An 18,796-nucleotide genomic window follows, 5' to 3' on the forward strand; every position below is an offset into this window, starting at 1 on the left:
AAAACCCACCCAGAAACCTCACTGTCCAGCAGCTCCTCCGTAACACAGGCTACACTTTCTCAGAATTAAGAATTGGGGCCAGTAACCACTTTGCTGAAGAATAAAGACAAAGAAGAAGAAGAGCGTTCTGCCCCTCCCCAGGGGAGAGCCCAGACCTTGGGCTGCATGCACTGAGCCTACCTCCCAGGAGAAGGATAAACTGGAGAAGGGCGTCCTGCGAAACTGGGACAGCAAATGTTGAGATGGGAACAAATTGACCGGCTGGCCAGGGACAGCCCCCTCCGTCGCTGCCTTGGCGGCTGCCTCCGCCCCCTCAGCACATCCTGCCCACTTCCGGTGGTTAAGCTGTCAGGGAAACAGTGCTTTGCGACCTGGGGCAACAGAGGCTGCCCCCAGGCCAAGCTGCGGGGGAAATGGGATCTAAACCACCAGCTCCCAAGCGGCAAGCTCCATACCCCCGCCAACAACCCGCCGCCCCCGCAGCCTACAGCACCCCCGGGGCAATATGTCCTGGAGAAGGGTGACCCAGGAATGAGGGGCAGCAGATGCCACCCCCACGTCAGGCCTCCAGAAAGATGGGAGCTTATCCTCCAGCCCGCCAGGGGCAGCCCCCCTCCTCTCCAACCCTTGATGTCACCGCGCCCACCTCCCAGGAGCAACCTGACCGGGTGTGGGGTTTCAGGCTAATCTTGGGCGGGAGAGGCCGTCCCCAGGCCAGGTCAGGGGAGAGGAGAAGAAGTGGCCCCATTAGGCGGGGCAGCCGGCCGTCGCAGCTGCCTCTGCCCCTCGACAGCATCGCGCCCGCCTCCCAGGAGCAAGCTGACCTGGAGACGGGCATCCGGCTTCTTGGGCAGCAGAGTACGCCCCCAGGTTTGGCCGTGGGGAAGAGGAGAGCAAATTGACCGGCTCCGCGCTGCAGGTCCTCTACGCCTGCCGTCGCCTCCCCCACACTTTAAAGGCACTTCCCAGGGCGCCCCTCCCCCAGCAGGCTAAATGGGACAGGTGTGTCTGGTGATCTGAGGCAGGAGAGGCCACTCCCACACCAGGCCATCGGGGAGACGGGAGCCAATCCACCAGCTCCCCAAGGCAGCCCCCTACCCCCACAGCAGCCACCGCTCCTGCCCCCTGACCTCACGGTGGCCGCCTCTAGGGAGCAGGCTGACCTGGAGATGGACGTCCGGCGAACTAGGGACAACAGGGACCGCCCCCAGGGCAAACCACGGGGAGAAATGGGAGCAAATGGACCGGCTCCATGGGAAAACCTGCCGCTGCTGCCACCACCCCCAACGTAACACGCCCGCCTCCTGGGGCCAGGCTGACTAGGATACACGTGTCTCTTAACCCAGGGCAAGAGACACCGCCCCCAGGACAAGCCGCGGGGAAGATGGGAGCAAATGTGCCCGCTCCCCCGCTGCAGGCCCCCGACCCCCGCCACCCGTGCACCCTGACTACCCTGCCTCCCGCCCCCAGCAGGCAAAGTGGGAAAGGGTTGTCCCAGGACCTGGCGCAGCAGAGGCCGCCTGCAGGCCACGCGGCACAGACATGGGAGCTAATCCTCAAGCTCCCCCGGGGCAGCCTCCCTATCCCCGCAGCCACCACCATCCCAGCCCCCTGACTGCACCGCACCCATCTCCCAGGAGCAAGCTCACCTGGAGTCGGACCTCAGGCAAATCTCTGGCGGCAGAGGTCGCCCCCAGGCCAGGCCGCGGGGGAGAGAAGAAATGGAGCAGCTCCCTGGAACGGACCCCAACCCCCAGCCGCCGCCGCCTCCCAGGACCAAGCTCACCTGGAGACCGGCGTCCCGCCTCTACGGCAGCAGAAGCCGCCCCTGGCTCCGCCGCGGGGGAGAGCGGAGCGAATTGACCGGCTTCCGTGCGGCAGCCCCCCTATCCCCGTGGGCCCTGCACCTTAACCACACCGCCTCCACTCCCCACTCAGCTTGCTGAGTGGGACAGGTGTGTGCAGCGACCTGGGGCAGCAGAGGCCGCTCCCAGGCCCGGCAGCCGGGAGAAGGCAGCTATTCCATCAGTTCGCCAGGGGCAGCCCCGCTCCGCCCCCTTGCCGCTGCCACCGCCCACTGACCTAACCGCCCCACCACCCAGGAGCAAGCTTACCTGGAGTCCAACATCTGGCGAATCTCCGGCGGCCAACACCCCCCCAGGCCAGGCTGCAGGGAAGAGAAGAAATCGACCGGCTTGCCCGGGCAGCCTCCCACCCACCGCCGCCGCCGCCGCCGCCGCCGCCCCCTCCGCCACCCCAGACCATTGCACTAATCTCCCGGGGTCAGGCTGACTGCGAGGATGTGCACTTGCCTTCTGACCCTGGCCACGTGCCGGAGCACCTTCCTGCACCCCTACACTCCCTGTACCTCTGCACCCCTGCCACTCTCTGCCCTTCCGCACTGCCTGCACCCCCGCATCCCCTGAACTGCCTGCACCCTCCACAGCCCCTGCACCCCTGCCACCATTTACACCTTTGCACTGCGTACACTCCTGCACCCCTGCTTGTCCCACACACCACCTCTTGGGCCTGTGGCAGTCTCTGCTGTTAGACCAATGCACAGGAACTCACATCTTTGCCAGTATATGATGCATCAGTGGACGTCTGGGGTTGGCTGCAGGAAGGTACATGTTCCCGGTCACTAGCCTGGGCCACTAGGGTGATCTCTGTGAGGTCACCCAGGACGGGCTCAGAGATGCTGTTCTCTGGGAAGAGAGGAGTTGAAACCGGTCTTGAGGGCAGAGCTGTGCTCACCAGGTCGTCCACGCTTCATGTTTTACACAGGGTTTCGGAGAAGTGAAATTGATCCGGCCAAGTAAGACCGGCCTGCTGTGCGCCCACCTCAGTCCTGGGCTCTGAGGCAGACCGACTGGCTCCCACCATCAGGACACAGTTTGGGCATCTGAATGGTCCCTTGGAGGCATCCTATCACTTCTCAGGAAGAAGTCTGGCTGCTTCCACCCTATGGCCCTCCCTCCCACTGTGCTGGCCTCAGGAAGGTTCCTTATTTGGGGAAGAAGGCAGCCCACCCCCTACCCCACCCCTCACCTTTCTCTAACCCAGGCTGGTGCTTTCTCTGCCCTTCAGAGTCTGGAAAGCCATTTCTCTTCAGGTATGTCCCTTCTGAGATGGACTTGCTTCCACTCAATTCTAGGCGAGGATGCACCATGGAATGCACTGGGTAAGAGAACCAAAATAAATAGTTTCTTCTGTGAGGTTTTCTGTTTATCTACTGGGGCTGGGCTGTGTGTAGTTTGCTACAGCTATTCGTGCGAGAGGCTAAAGCCACCCGTGAGTCCTTGTTTCCATCTCCCCGCTGTCTTTGGGTTTTCCCTAGACACTCCTGAGACATTTACTTCTTTTAATTTTATTCCTGTTATAACACAGGGGCCCTACTGAAATGGAGGTAAGGTGTTGGGGGAGTGGGACAGAGCAGGGCATCTGTAGTCCTGTGATTAGTTCTCATTGAGCCTGTGCCCTGAGCTGTGACCTCCACAAGTGTGTCTCTTTCCCCCACCCCAATTTGGGTGACACAGAAGGTATTTCCCTTCCCCCAGGTAGGTTAGGCTCTGGGAAAATAATTTCTCATTAAAAAAAAAAACAAAACACAACCACCCACAATGGAAGAGAATGTTCTGGGTGTATTTCAATAGAGCTATTTTTTCCTTTCCTGGCAGGAACCATGAGGAGTTTTCCTATGATCTTCACTCTGAGAACAGGAAACGGTCCTGGAAGTAAAATGCATGAAAAAGAGCAGGGGGCCCCTCTGACTGGCCCCCTGGAGTTGTCACACTCGGACTTCCCCACGCTGAGCCTCCAGCTGGCCTCAGGGACCTGTTAAATCTGCCTGCCCCCGGGGTTCTTACAAAAGCGGGTTCTGCCCTGGGAGCTGTGACTCTCCAAGCCTGCCCGGCTGCCTCTCTGTGTTGGGAGCAGCTTTCCCCCTCAGTTTTCTTGTGGATCTAAGAAGAGCAGTGGGTTTGCAGCTCCCTCAGCTCTGGTGTTGTTTTCAGGACAGAAGGAGCAACTTCTGAGCTCCACACGAGCTGGACCAGAGGCTGGAAGCCTCCCCTCCTCTGCCTCCATGCAGACAATCAGTGGCTGTGGTTCTGGCCGAGTTTCTGAAGATGTGGATTTAAACACACACATCCCAGCCCCCACAGGAGCACACAGTCCCATAAATCCCTACAACTTCCACTGGTAACTACGGAACTGATGAGGACACGGGTTTCGGGGCTGCAGAGGCCTGACTGCATGACTTTCTCCGTGGCCTATTAATGTGGTTGTTATGGGCCTTGTCTGAAGTGGCTTGCTTACCGCACCTGGTACATGGGAAATATAAAATAAGTACTAGAACCTCCACTTTTTCTCCCTCTTGGGCCTTCCAACCTAAAAAGTAATACGTGAACTCAGACGGCCTAGTCACCACAATGAGGTCCGACCAGCCCGGCTCTCCTGAGTGATGGACACTGACTTGCGCATTAACTCGGAACAGTAGGGGAACCGCCTTCCTCTAACTGGGCATCTCCCCACACCAGGCACGCCCTCAGCTGAGAAGGGGCCAACTCCCCCATTGAGGTGTGTGCTGGTGGCTTCAGTGTGACCTGGCCCTGCCGGGACATGAACCTGCAGTGAGGTGGAGTGTCAGGAGGAGTGGGGTCCCTGCTGGGGCAGCAGGGGGCCCGGTAGCACCCTGCGCAGCCTGGTGCCTGAGGCTCCCCAACATCTCCTACGGCCCCCGGGTCGGCTCTGGTCTGGGCCACTCCATGCACCCTCCCAGTATCTTTTCATTAAGTCCCTTTTTTGCTTTTATCAGCCAGAGGTGGCTTCTGTTGCTTGTTCAGTGAAACAGTGCATCAGGAAACCAGACTATTTCTAAGATCAGTAAAATACGAACTTTGGTCAGCTCGCCGGGCAGACCGTGCAGCACAAATTCCCGCACAGGGCTGTGCAAATGCCTTACGTGAAGGGTCCTCATCATCTGTCTTCAGAGATACAGAAGCTCGTGGTTCAGGTAAAACCTCAGGGAGGGATTGAGGAATCCAAAGCTGGTTGGTTTCAAAGACTAACCGGTCAGAACAGACCCCTGAGCTGTGGTCAGAAGCCTGGCTCAATGTCACGCAGACTTAGCACCCTAATGTCCAGTGGGGCCGGTGCTGTTTCCTTTACAGGCTCTCGTTGGGGAGTCACTGTAGCCCCTTACACTCAGCAGGGAATCCAGCCCTCTTAGCCCCCACCCTGAGTGTTCCATGACACAAATCTCGGGAGTGTTTAATTTTCATCTTTGTTTAGGAGGATGAATGTGGGGCAAGAGGAGAGATAAATTCACACTTAGTGACACCAAGTCACAGCCAGTACCTCCTCCTCGGAGAGCTATGTGCTCCCACAGTGGTGGCTGGGGGGCTGGGCAGAGCCCCTCCTCTGGTCACAGAGGGACTCACTCCTCTGACTGCAACTGATGGGTTGGACAACCAATCCAGAGGGGACAGAGCATCTTTCCCGGGAATTTGGAACTGACACACAGAAATTAATTTCACTCATCTGGGGATTGGGAGGAGGGTGGGAATCAAATGAAACCAGAGCAGTAGAGAAAGTTACAAGTGAATGAGAGAGACAGAGAGACTGAACTTGTGAGAGTAAATAGTGTGAAGGAAGGATTACAATCAGGGCACAGAGGAATTCCAGCTCCTGGCAGTCTAGTGTGTCCCAGCCCATCAACAAACCTGCGGGATGGTTAACATCATTCCAGTTTTGCAGATTAGGAAACAGGCTGAAAGAGACGGGGGTTGGCTTTGGGTGCACAGTTAATTTAATTGCCACTGGACCCCTCACTTCCCACTGCCTGAAGGCACCATGATCCTCACAGGGACCCTGCAGTGCTGACAGCCTAGCACCCTGATCAAAGGGACCCTGCGGGAGTGGGAACCTCTCTGAGTTTGGAGAGTTCCCTGCACCGAGATTCCATGCATCAGCCGGCTCCCGCTCACCCCAGGTTAACGTCTCCCCAGCTGTGTAGTCCCCCGACCCGCTTCCCTCCCTGCCAGGCACCCCCGTTCTTACCACCGAGTGTACTGCAGGAATTCAGGCACAGGGATGCCCAAAGCAACACGAGCCCACCGGCTGTACAAACAGCAGACTCCCAGCCCCACCTGCGCTCCATGGGGATAGTAGGTGTCCTCACCTTTCATGTACCTAAGGCAATCTGTTTCTTCAGCTGGAGGCTATAGAGAAAAATAAAAGGTCCAAAACATTGTTCAGTGAGGAATTCCTCCAAGGACCTGACTTCAGAGTCTACAAACAGTTGTGCTGGCCGCTCTTACCCCCGGACATTGGGTGAGGTGGATTATTGATCAGCACAATCGCCGGTGGCCCAGCTCCTGGGCTTGGCTGCCCAGAGGGGACTGGGGGAATGGGTAAGGCCAGGGCACTCAGGAAGAGCACAGAGGACCTGACATCTCGCCTCCGCAGTTGTAAACCCTTCCCCAAATCTCAAGGCATCGGACAGAGTGCAGCCACCACAATAATGAGATGTTCCCATCACTTCACTCACTCCTGTTGGTTCACTTACGTGCTGAGCATCCACTGGGTCACAGGACATGACACACAGGATGGCCGATGGGACAGGCTTGGTACTTCCCCCTGGATCCTGTTCAATCTGATGGAAGAATGATCACTCATAAATGGTTTCTCAAAAGGATACATAGACAGGAGACAAACTGCAGAGTGAATCAAATTTTAAAATGTAAATGAAGATCCCCCAGTCTCCCCGCCTAAGGTTAACAGCATAAAGAAAATAGATCTTGCCTTTGATCACCAAGGAAGTGGTCACCCTCTCTCAGGAGGAAAGGAGAGTTAATCTTTGAGCAGGACACAGAAGTGCTCCATCGAATTGGACCAGGACCTCTGCTTTCATTCAGCAAATCTGTATAAGCTCCTACTACTTATGGGAATCTAGTAACTATACCCATTCCCAAGGCTCTTGGGCTTTATTAGTCAACAAAATAGACACGACTCCCCATCACTGGGGGCTCAGAGTTTTAGCAGAGAAAACAGGCAACATGATGGGGGTAGCAAGAGCTTGGGGAAAAATAAGAGTGATATGAGCAAACTCAGGTGATGGTGGTGGGGTGGGAGGCAGGCAGGAGGGAATAAGGCAATCCTGGCAGATCTCAAGGAGTAATGAACTTGAAGCAGAATAGATCCGGAGGAAGAAGGAAGAGCCGGAGCCAGAGGCCCCCAGAGTGATGGGGAGAGTGTGGGCGGAGAGGCAGAGCAGGCCGGGTCCTCGAAGACTTTGGGACGACTTTGGCTCCTAATGGAATGGTGACCCTTTTAGTGAGTTTTGATGGGATGGGTGATGTCCAATTTATGCTTTTGTTTTGAGTTTTCTTGGGAGGAGGTTAATTTATTTATTTTAGTGAAGGTGCTGTAGTTTGAACCCAGGATCTCATGCATGCTAAGCATGCACTGTATCACTGAGCTACACCCACCCCCTCAATGTATGCTTTTAAAGGCTCCCTCTGACTCTGTGTGGATGAGATTGTAGAAAAGCAAAGATGGAAGAAGTAGGCTAATTGGTGTCCAACAAGGGGTTGAAGGTGGCTCCTAGGAGGGTGGGGAACAGGGAGTATGTGGTTAATGATTTCAGAGTAGCCAGAATTTTCTAACAAGCTGGATTTGCTGTCTGTGTGTGTGTAAGAGAAAGAGAGAGAGAGAACATGGTTCCAACATCTGGACCTGGAAAATGGGATGGATGTCCTCTCCATCCACAGGGGATGGGACAAGATGGGGCTGAGCAGGTGGAAAGGGGCTGGAATCAGCTCAGTTCTTCAATGTCATGATTAAGGAGTCTATTAGATATTGCCACAGAAATGCCTAATAGGTAGAGGAGTCTGGGGTTTTTTTTCTTTCTTTTTAACATTAAAAAATATAATTTAAATGTATTAATTTTATTATGTGAATGGATTTGGAATTTTATTTCATGCCAAGGTATATGTTATAATAGCCAAATGGAAAATATATCAGAAAAGGGGAGAAATGAGGGCTTTCACATAAACTGACTGTCCATAACGTAGGTAAAATTTCAATGAAACAGTCTTCAGTGCAAAAACCTCATCTTGGTGTTACATAAAATTAAATGAAAAAGGACTATGTTGATGTATCATTATTTCATGTTACATAGTAGCCCCAAACAAACACACTGTTTAACTATGAGGCTTGTAGAAATACTATTCACTTTATTGACATAAATACAGAAATGCAGAAAGGTTCTAAGGTAGAATAAGCATCTTAGTGGAAATAATAGAGATCTGAGCATTTCACATGATATGTATGGACTGATTCAAAATTTGGAAAAGTAATTTACACAGTAGAACATATGTATGAATGTGAAAGCAAGATGAATGAAAGAAAAAGAATATGAGTATCAGGGAGAGAGTTCCAAATGGAAAAGGCCAATCAGGGAGTTTTGGACAAATCGAGAAATTGATGGCATGTCAATTTCCAAGTCTGGTTGCTTCCACCAAAAGTATAGCAGTGAGATAGAGGAGAGACCCAGGACCCAACTCCGAGGCACATTCGCAGTAAATATTTGGAAAAAAGAGGAGACGTTGGCAAAAGACCAGCCAGTGGATCGAAAGCAGAGCGATGGGCTGGAGGCCAAGTGAAGCAGGAACACGGGGGAGGAGAAATGGAAGAGCTGGGTCAAATGCTGCCAAAGGGCCACGCATGATGAAGACTAAAAACTGACCACTATATTTAGCAACGTGGGGTCACTGATGGCCTTGACAGAGCAGTTTCCATAGAGCGAGGGATCAGGGGGAAAGCCAGAGTGGGTGCCAAAGGGAATGGCTCAAGAGAATATGCAGACAGTGAGTTTAAACGACTCATTAAAGATTTGCTGCAAAGACATGGGGTGGCAATTGGTGGGGGCCAATTAGAGTCAAGGAGTGCTGTTTGTTTCTTTTAAGAGGATGGACTTTTATATACTGATAGGAGCCAACTAGCAGGAGAACAAAATAGATGAGGTAGTGACAGAGAGGATGGATGTGGGAGTGACAGCCCGGAGAAGATTGTATGGATGGGCCCCCTGGTGACTTTTGGATGATCTGGCTTTCGATGTCACCTGTAATAAGAGGTGGGGCAGCGAGAGTGAGGTCACAGACATCAGAAGGCGAGCGGATGTGCTGGGAGTTGCTGGTGAAAGTTCTCTTCTGTTGGCTTCAGTTTGCTTGGTCAAAGTAGAAAAGTAAACTTACCAGCTGAGGGACGAGAAGGAAGAGTTACTGGAGTCATGAGCAGAAGATACAAAAGAGCCTTCAGGGACAATGGGACAGTGAAAAGAGCAGAGGGAGACGGGGGGAGTGTGCTCCCAGAAAGTTACGTTTTATCTTTGAGGTCCCCAAGTGTTGGATGTGTGATTGCCCTTCCTGCTGTCTACGAAATAAAAATTGAGTATGGTTCAGGGAAAATGCTATTTCATTCTAAGAGGCTGCCTGTTTCTCAGGAACGGTCATCTTAAACTGCAAACACTACAAAAATGTTGAAAAGAAGAACTTGTGTACCCAATGACCCACTATTTTCTATAAATTTGGTTGCTATTTAGTTCCCCTATCAATACCACAGAACCGATACTGCCTAGGATGGAGATACATCGATGCTTAAATGGAAATGAAATCTGTATCTTTTTCCTAAACTCCATGGCTTCCTTAACATCCCATTCCCCTTGGAATTTAGGGGTGTCCGGTATAAGAAATAAGAAACAGTTTGAGAAAATCCCGGCTCAGAATTACACAGCACAACCTCAGCTCAGAAGTATAGAGCCATAAAAATGTTTAGAAGCAAAACTCCATAACTACTCTTAAAGAATTTTGCAAACCTGGGCCTGCCCAGATGTTTCCAAACTGGAAAGGTACTCCAATCAGTTGACCGGTACGGGAACCAGAGGCTGGTCAGCCTTTTCTGTAAAAGCCAGAGAGTAAATATTTTCAGTTTTGCAGATCATTTTGTTGTAACCATGCAGGTCTGCAATAAGAAAGCGAAGAGCACTGGGAGACACGAAACAAATGGGCATGCCCACACCCTCCCTTCCACTCAGGGCAGCTTCTCTGTGGTGGGGAGCTTTGCCACAATGACTTGTTTCTTTGTTTCCATTGGTTTCTTTGTTTCCACCTTACTGCTCAAACTCAGAACTTCAAGTGAGCCTGGTCCTTCAGCATCCATGCAGAAAGAAGGCTGAGCGGGGGTGGGGATCCCACCTGACAGAGAAGAGAGATGGCTTGTCACCATGACATGAGACAATCACACCTTCCGGGGTGAAAGGGAACAAAGATAAGGGAGGGGCACAGCAGTGGGACCCCTGGGTCACCTGCCAGGCTTGCTCTCCCTCCACGGCCACCCTGGGGGCCTGGGTGGTGTTGGAACTCAGCTACAGTGATTAGGCTGAGGGGACTCAGGATAAAGGACCCTCCGTCTCCACACCGGGTTCCAAACGCAGCCTCTCTAAGTCTACCCTCTGAATTTCTGGAACTCAGCTGGAAGAATACATGATCAGGCCAGACCCAGAGCCCAAGCCAAACACGACAAGGGTCACGTGGGGTTGTAACCCGGTGCTCAGCGGTCGGGGTCTCCTTGCAAATCTGCAGAAATCCCTGTTCTGCCTCATTCCTGGGAGAAACCCCACATCTCTTCCTGCTCTGTCTGTTCTTCTCTTGAGGCTATTGTCCTGGAGGGATGCAGAGTCCTTGAACCTGGCCCTCCAAACGTACATAAGCAGCCTGTTCAATAAAACAAATTATGCACTTTTTCACATTTGCCAGTTTTTTGATTCCAGAAAGGCTGCGGGACTCTTTCTCACTGTCTCCTGTGCCCCCACCACTTGGTGGCCCTCTCCTCATGGAAACACGATTTCCCACAACTGCACCCTGCCTCCCAGCTTGTCAGAGGGGAGTGACCCACAAAGACACAGGTGTTTGTGAGGATCCTGTCCCCCAGCAGAAAGCCTACTCCTGGAGCCACGGACAGGGATCTGGCCTCCTGAGCCGCTCAGCTCTATTTGAAAGCCTAAACTGGGGACCCCGAACATTGCTGACTGACTTTCTGAGTCACCTGGGCTGGAAGGGCCTGATTTTTCTTTCCAAGAATGGATGTAGCACAGCCTCCATTTTCAGGGCTGACATTCATGACGTATCTAGTTCCCCCAAATGCACCCCAGGAAGGAAAGGCCCTTCCATCCCACTGGTTAGAAACCCAGCCCAGGGGAGTTCCGAAGCACTGCATTGCTGTCAGGTCCAGCATCCCTGCAGAGTGGCCCCTGCCCCTGAATGAGCCCCTTCCCTGGGCCTTCCCTGCCTCGACATGACCACACCCCAGGTGGTGCTGGGGAAGGCAGGGAGTGCAGTGAGGGGAGGGGGGAAGCAGAGCCCCTTGCTCTGGAGTGAGGAGACCACGGAGAAAGGCACACACCACCCCGACCCTATACCCCAAACTCTTAGCCCCGCCAACACAGGGGCCGCTCTGCGCCCTCTCACCGTGGCTCTCCTGTGAGACTGCACCCAACCCGACATCTGGTACCCAAGCCCTACCTCCCCTCTTATGACAGATCCCGTCTTCTTGGAAACTGCCTAGCAGCGCGTATTCAAGGCCGGCAGCGGGCCTGGCGGATCTGCACTTCAGGTGCCCTACCTGGCCAGCCGTGCGTGCCTGGGCTCAGTCCTCTATCTTGCCCACCGGTAGCCTGGGTCCACGTCCGGTGCAAGCGGAGGCCACGGAGCCCAGGCTGATCCCCACACACGGACAGGTGAGGGTGCCCCCGCCCCGCTGCCCCGCTGCCCCGCCCACTGGTGGCAGCAACGCCCCAGCCTCCGGCCGGCGCCACCTGCAGGTCAGGACTTCCGGGCGGCCCTGCCCTCCCCGGCCCCGCCCAGCTGTCCCATAAGCCTCCCCCCACCCCCGTCCTGGCTGCGCCCTGGCTCCCATTGGCTCTGCAAGTTCTGCCCTCGCACAACTAGACTCGGGAGGACGCACGACGCAAGCGCTAGGGGAGGGTCCCGCGGAGTTGCCATGGTTACAGGCGCCACGCTCTGCGCGGGCCGGCGTGCGCTTCTGGGGCGGGTAGCGGGCTCCGGAAGTGTGCAGCTGCCCGGGACCATGGCGGTGCTTGCTGCTGGGGATGGCGGCTTGCTCGGCCGGGCGACTAGTTCTGGCCTGGTCAGTCGGCGGCCGACATCCTGTCTGGGGCGGCGTCCCACAGACGGTAAACGTACGTCCGCGCCGTCGGCGGGGCCGGCGGACATGAACCGGGGTGGGATCGGGGTTGGGGCGGTGGCCGGGGAGGGCTGTGGTGCCGGGGAGCGTGTTGGGGCGGGGCGGGGCAGGGCTTGGGCACACCCTCAAGCTTTCCTCCCCCTCAGGCAATGGGGCTGGGGCCGCGAGTCTGGGTCGCCCTTGGTGGCCGCGGCCTCCCAGAACCCCCCGGGAAGGGCAGGCGGAGGACCCATCTTAGATGAAGCGGGGCCTTACCCGGGTTTTGAAGAGCCCCAGAATCAGATGTTGGAATGGGGTGGCTTATCAGCCTTGTTTATCTGCAGGGAAATTTCAGTTCCATCCAGATGTTGGTTCCTTCAGTCAACCTCAGGAAAAAGACACAAGGGTCAGTGCCGATAAGCAGTTATCTAGGGCTTGACTCAAAATAAACTATGCGGGGTGTAGGGATGGTAGATGGGACCCTCCCTCTTGAAGTTAGCAGTCTTCTGGGATTAGAGGCCCCAGTTGAGGATTACATCCTCATCTGCAGTAATGGAGCTTGTGAGAAGCACACAGAGAAGGGAGGGGTGTTTTGGCGGTAACTCATTACAGAATCCAGGACCCTTGCCTGGCTCTTGTGTAGAAGAGTCTCGCCTTGGATAGGGCAACAGTTATCAAAGTGTATCCAAGGCCCCTGAGGTGCAAGACCATTTTCATAGAAACGCCGGGATGTCACCTGCCTTTTGCACACTCTTGCTCTCCCGAGTTCCTGCGGGGTTTTCCAGGGAAAACCTGGCCTGCGATATCACAAAACAGGGAATGCAGAGGCAGATAGGAGAATTCAGCTCTCACCAGTCCAAAAGAGATTTGCAGAAATTAAAATCACTGCTATTCTTCTCACTAATGATTTTTCTTTTGAAAAATAGAAATATATTTTGTTTAAGAGTATTAATGGTAACATACAGTAGATTGTTAATATTTTTAAGTGAATTCATACACTTTCTCTAACTTCTTATTTAACTTCTAACACAGGAAATAGTGATAGATTAAACTCACATAAATAGCAGCCTTTTGGAGTTCTCAGTAATTGTTAAGAGTGTATAGGGTTCTGTAGAACAAGAAGTTTGAGAGCCCCTGGAGAACGGGTGCTCAGATGCTAGTCGGGTGCTTAGTGGTGTTAGACGGATGCCAAGATGTCTTCCGCAACTGCTCCCGGACTTGAAGTAATTGGCCACATGGAGATGGGTGGGCAGTGCCTCCACTTTACAAACCAGAAGCTGCTGAATGTGTCTGGAGTCTAGGCCATGGGCTGTGCAGGGATTCCCGTTGTATCTGTTCTATCTAAGCCGGGATTCCTGTGCAGAGGCCTGGCCCTGAAGACCCGCTCTCCTTTGCTCCCAGCCAGGTACCTTCTGTGTGACTTCAACCCTCCAGAGGGCTTCAACCTCCTTAGGAACGTCTGCATCCACATTGCCTTCCTCCTGAAGACCCTGCTGAAGATGGAGGAGCCGGTACTGGTGCTATTCCCTTGGGGCCACCTCTACCACTGGCAGAGCCCCGATCCCTGGTCCGACTCCTTTGACCTCCCAAGTCTCAACAGAAACATCCCTGACATTGAGTACGAGCAGTTCGTTGCAGGTGAGGTGGTGGTCATTTAACTGGGGCCAGGTGGTCTTTGTTCTGGTTCCGATCTGAACATCGGGCCATCTTACTTTGGGCTTGTCGGTCTGCTTAGGGGCCCTGCTCATGTTTCCTACACTGCAGGTGAATTTGGTTTTTCCATAGTTTTTTCGGGAAGTCAATTTGAAGTGTATGAGCTCTATGTCCCCTCCCCTCTGAAAACCCTGGCCTCCTGGTGAGATGCAGCGGTGACAAGGAGGCCACTGCCACAGAGGCCCTTGTCCCAGAAAGAGTCGCTCGCTGTGCAGTCAGGGCTGTTCTTACCTGTAGGAAAACACGATGTGTGTGTAGCATGGGCCACGTGCTGGAGAAGATATGTAACTGCCCATCCAGTATAATTTGGTCCTGCTCAAGCTACCCATTTTAAATTTTGTAAGAGGGAAGAGTTCAAGATTTTCTTTGAATAAAGGTATTTAGAGCTTATCAATTTTTTTTAAATTGAAATGTGTTTGATTTACAATGTTTTGTTAGTTTCAGTTATACAGCTGTTTTGTTAGTTTCAGGTATGCAGCATAGTGATTCAGTTGTACATATACATAGTCTATTCTTTTTCAGGTTCTTTTCCATTATAGGTTGCAAGATACTGAATATTCTTCCCTGTGTTCTACAGTGAATCCTTGTCGTTTGTCTGTTTTACATATAGTAATTTGTATCTGTTAATCCCAAACTCCTAAGTTTGTTTTATAAGTCTGTGAGTCTGTTTTTTGTTTTATAGATAAGTCCATTTGTATCATTTTTTTAAAAATTCCACATATAAATGATATCATATGATACTTGTCTTTGTCTAACTTATTTCACTTAGTGAGATAATCTCCAGTTCCATCCATGTTGCTGTAAATGGCCTTATTTCCTTCTTTGTTATGACTGTTATATCTAAATACCGCATCTTTATCCAGTCATCTGTCAGTGAATGTTTAGGTTGCTTCTATGTCTTGGCCATTGTAAACAGTGCTCCTGTGAAAATTGGGGTGCAGATATCTTTTGGAATGAAGGTTCCCTCTGGTTATATGCCCAGGAGTGGGATTGCTGGATTAGGTAATAAGCTTTTTTTTTTTTTTTTTTTTTTTGTCTTTTGAGAAATCTCCATACTGTTTTCCACAGTGGCTGCAACAAACTACATTCCCACCAACAATGTAGGAGGGTTTCCTTTCCTCCACAGCCTCTCCGGCATTTATGGTTTGTGGACTTTTGAATGATGGCCATTCTGACTGGTGTGAGATGATAACATTGTAGTTTTGAGTTGCATTTCTCTGATAATTGAACGATATTAAGCATTTTTTATATGCCTATTGGCCATCTGTGTGTCTTCATTGGAGAATTGCTTGTTTAGTTGTTCTGCCCATTTTTGGATTTGGTTGTTTTTTTTTTCTTATTAAGTTGTATGGACTATTTATATAGTCTAGAAATTAAGCCATGGTCAGTCTCATCTTTTGCAAATATTTTCTCCCATTCCATAGGTTGTCTTTTAGTTTTACTTATGGTTTCTATTGCTGTGCAAAAGTTTATAAGTTTAATTAGGTCTCATTTATTTATTTTGGCTTTTATTTCTGTTGCTTGGGTTACTTAGATTGCCCTACGAAAACATTGCTGAGATGTATGTCAAATAATGTTTTGCCTATGTTTTCTTGTGAGAAGTTTATAGTGTCGTGTGTAATATTTAAGTCTTTAAGCCATTTTGAGTTTGTTTCTTTTTGGTTTTTTTGCGACTCTAATGTATGCTTTTGATTTGTGGTTACCTTATTCTTCAAATATATCAGCCCATTACTATATCTATTTCCTTTAGACTGATAATCACGTAGGCTCCAACACATCCTAAGAATAACGAAGAAAAAAAAGAAAGAAAAAAATCTACATTTTCTTGCTCCCCTCTCCCATTCCCAACTCTTTTTATTTTGATGTCCTTTTTCATTTTTACATCTTTATGTTTATTCTCTTGCAACTCGTTATTGCATTTCCAACTATGGTTTTCCTGTTTCTATAGCATCCTGCTTCCTTTCTGTTTAGAATAGAACTTTTTAATGTCTCTGTTAGGTTCAATATTGCTGAGTTATCTCACCTCCCCCTCCCCCCTTCCCCCCAGGCCTCTGAATCCTCAGTCCAGGGAAGCTAAACCATTCTAGCCTTCATCGGTTCTGGGAAAGCAATCTTCAGAGTGGGAAAAGACATTGAAAAATAATATTCTGTGAGTTGCATTCTACCCTTGCCCAGAGATGAGAAACATCTGAAGGTGGAGGAAAACAGTTGGAGGTGGGGAACACAAAGTCTTTTCTCCTTTTGCTACTGAAGAAATGATTGCTTTTGTAATTAGTGATGATGCCCTTTAAATTGGTGAGATCGAGATTCCACAGCTTCAGCGCCTGTGAATAACCAGCTGGGAGAAAGCTCTCTAGGGCCCCTGCAGTGGGAAAGGCAGCCCCTCTGAGCACCTGTTGTTCTGTATTCTTCCTGCCTCCACACGGGTTCCCTAGGCACCGTGCAGGACGATGCAGTTACCCAAGGTGGAGGACGGGGAGACCCCTGCTGTGTGGCGAGCCACAGAAGCCCACACTTGAAGGACAAAATGTAGAGTAGTGGGACGGTCATAGGAACAGGGGATGGTTGAGACCCAGGATGGTGTCCTGGAGTCCAGCAGCCAAGGCTGGTGGGGCAGATGGGGCCCTGGGGCATGGGCAGTCCTTGAGGGATCTGAAGCAAAGATAGGAACCAAGAGACTGGATTCGTGTGGGGGTACGGCACCCCTTGGAGGCTGCGGGGCAGCTCAGTGGGCCCAGGGGGAGCAGGCACTTCCCCAAAGCTGGGTTGACAGGTCACAACCAACTCACTGGGGACCGAGAGGCACTGAGTCATTTTTAACTTTTTGTCCCTCTTCCTGGAAAAGAAACTGCTGCCTGTTAAATAGCCTGTGTCGTTAGTGAGAATTAAAGACATGAAGCAAGATTGCCTCAAAAGTCATCCATTGTGTAGTTGTTAATAAGGGTCAAATGAAAACTTGAATAGATGAAATGAAGCATTCATCAGAGGATTTGAAACTCCTTTAAAATAAAAATTCTTGCTGCCTTTGTTCTTCATTTCAGGGTTCACTTGGTGATAATAATCATAACCAAAGCAACAGCAAACCCTTACAGAACTCTGTCCTGCTGTTCCAGGAACGCTGTGTTCATGACAACCCAATGAGTTGGCACCACTATGAGTTCCACTTTAAAGGTAAGGACATTCATTAGTCACACGGCTAATAAATGGCAGAGCTGGGACTTGAATCCGAGCTCTCTGGAACCAGAGACCCCTCTCAGCCCCTTCACTGCAGCTCATCACTTGGCATGCCCGACACAGGCCAGCATTTACGAGCAGCGTGACCTTGGCCAAGGCTGCTTCACTGCTTGGTCTCTGATTCCTCATCTGTAGAATGGGGGTGTGGGCAGTGAACTCTGTGAGCTCAGTGGTCACTTCCTCCAGCTCTGCAATTCTACTGCTTTGAGTTAGTATAGTAAGTATCCGAGCCCCTACATGGCCCACACATGGGCTGGCGCTTTGCTAGGCCCTGGGTTACGGAGCAAAGTAAGATCCGCCTGCTCCTCCGAGGAGCCTGTGTCCCTCCACGGCAAACAGCTGCGAGGCCCAGGCTCCCTCGCTGGCGGTCGGGGGCTGGGCAGGAAAGTCTGATAAGAGAAGATGGAGGCAGAGCCCCTCCGGGAACAGTGGTGGCCACACAGCTCTCAGGAGCGAGAGCCTCTGTCCAGGCTGCTGAGAGGGGGATCCTCATGAGGCCAGTAGTCCCCCCAACCTAAGCCCTCAGGACAAAGATCCAGCCATCCCTGCAGTGTCACCATAGAGCCAGTCCATCCTCATCACTGTGCCTCTGTGCTCCTTTGTCCTGGGGCCTCTCTTCCCCCTACACCCAGAAGACTCTTCTCCCTCTCTTCTCTGAGTGCCCCCTCACTTCACCCGTGGTCCCTGCTTCCTGGGCCACCATCACTGGAGTTGACGCTTTGCACCTTCACAACCCCCGTTTGATCAGGAGCCTGGGTTGGCCTCCTTGTGCTCACTTTCCACCTTCAGATGATTGCTCCTCCCCTCGTGGGAGCACATGGAAAACCCAGATCCTTTCCTAGCAGTGCCTGCCACCCTGGCCTCCCTGCTCATCTGCCTCAGTCAGGAGCACCTGGACCACCAGCTCTGTATTGCCTCGCCTCCTACCATCAAGACGTCAAAGTTCATTCTCCTTCCACCACCCAGTATGGTCATTGTAGGGTCTTCTTCTCTGTCAGCCTGAGCCAGCCACCCCCCATTCACCCTACCCCCGGGCTCATACCCGGGCGTGTCTCCACCCAAGGTCCAGCCTCTCTCCTTTAAGTGCCCACCTCTAGCCGTCCAGCTTCTTCTCCACCAGCCTCCCTGGCCCTCCTTCACCCTCACTGGGGCATCATGCGCTGACTCCTCTGCTTTCCTGCCTGTCCACGTTCCTCTTACTTCCACTTCCCCACCTTCCAGCTCTGCATCCACAGTCAGCACTCTCTTTATGACAGACAAAACCCCCTTGAGCCTTGACCTTTTCAGTTCCTCACCAGGCCGACTTCCATCTCGGTTCACCCAGCTCTACTTGTTCTGAGCCTGCAGGCAGCAGGCTCTCCCAGCACAGATTTCCAAGACTACAAATCAATGCCCACCATGTTGCCGCTGCCAGGCAATCCTCCAGGATTTCTCTAGTGAGCACATTTCCCCACTTATCACTCAGTGGTGTCAACATTCTCTGCTCTCTGCACACCTCTAACCTTCCCTCTGTCTCTTCCCTGACTCCCAGCAGATGGCCTTGCCTCCTGCTTCAGAGAGAATGACATGTCACTGGAAAGGAACTGGCTCACCTGCAGCAAACCTG

General features: G+C 52.0%; 2 protein-coding genes across 24 annotated transcripts in view; one reads left to right on the top strand and one right to left on the bottom strand.

The window, feature by feature from the left end:
* The window catches only part of LOC135319942 (uncharacterized), a 140,285-nt gene extending 128,377 nt beyond the window's left edge, over positions 1–11,908 (bottom strand). For all 8 annotated transcript variants that reach the window (XM_064482273.1, XM_064482272.1, XM_064482276.1 and 5 more), the window contains exons 1-10: positions 11,683–11,908; positions 9,878–10,256; positions 9,125–9,260; positions 6,569–6,655; positions 6,061–6,221; positions 5,724–5,770; positions 3,049–3,177; positions 2,572–2,705; positions 2,115–2,167; positions 181–345 (exon numbers count right to left, since the gene is read on the bottom strand). In XM_064482273.1, the coding sequence (XP_064338343.1) occupies positions 181–345; positions 2,115–2,167; positions 2,572–2,705; positions 3,049–3,177; positions 5,724–5,770; positions 6,061–6,221; positions 6,569–6,655; positions 9,125–9,166 (818 nt within the window). In that variant the 5' untranslated portion in view covers positions 9,167–9,260; positions 9,878–10,256; positions 11,683–11,908. The remainder of the gene's footprint in view (positions 1–180; positions 346–2,114; positions 2,168–2,571; positions 2,706–3,048; positions 3,178–5,723; positions 5,771–6,060; positions 6,222–6,568; positions 6,656–9,124; positions 9,261–9,877; positions 10,257–11,682) is intronic.
* A 123-nt stretch (positions 11,909–12,031) lies between these two features.
* Positions 12,032–18,790, top strand: LOC135319943 (GDP-fucose protein O-fucosyltransferase 2-like). 16 transcript variants are annotated; one of them, XR_010379024.1, is made up of 6 exons: positions 12,032–12,253; positions 12,588–12,649; positions 13,645–13,881; positions 16,004–16,170; positions 16,998–17,127; positions 18,036–18,790. XR_010379024.1 is itself a non-coding variant. In XM_064482282.1 (4 exons), exons 1-3 carry the CDS (start codon positions 12,061–12,063, stop codon positions 17,084–17,086), a joined length of 453 nt encoding a protein of 150 aa, XP_064338352.1. In that variant the 5' UTR covers positions 12,048–12,060; the 3' UTR covers positions 17,087–17,127; positions 18,033–18,790. The 16 variants fall into 16 exon arrangements, 7 of the variants coding, with proteins under 7 accessions (XP_064338355.1, XP_064338352.1, XP_064338351.1 ...); XR_010379025.1 differs by lacking the exon at positions 12,588–12,649 and having other exon boundaries at positions 12,041–12,253; positions 13,649–13,881; XR_010379023.1 differs by lacking the exon at positions 12,588–12,649 and having other exon boundaries at positions 12,044–12,259; positions 13,649–13,881.
* The last annotated feature ends 6 nt before the right edge of the window (positions 18,791–18,796 follow it).

This window comes from Camelus dromedarius, chromosome 35 (genome assembly GCF_036321535.1).
Source record: "Camelus dromedarius isolate mCamDro1 chromosome 35, mCamDro1.pat, whole genome shotgun sequence".
NCBI classification, from domain to species: domain Eukaryota; kingdom Metazoa; phylum Chordata; class Mammalia; order Artiodactyla; family Camelidae; genus Camelus; species Camelus dromedarius.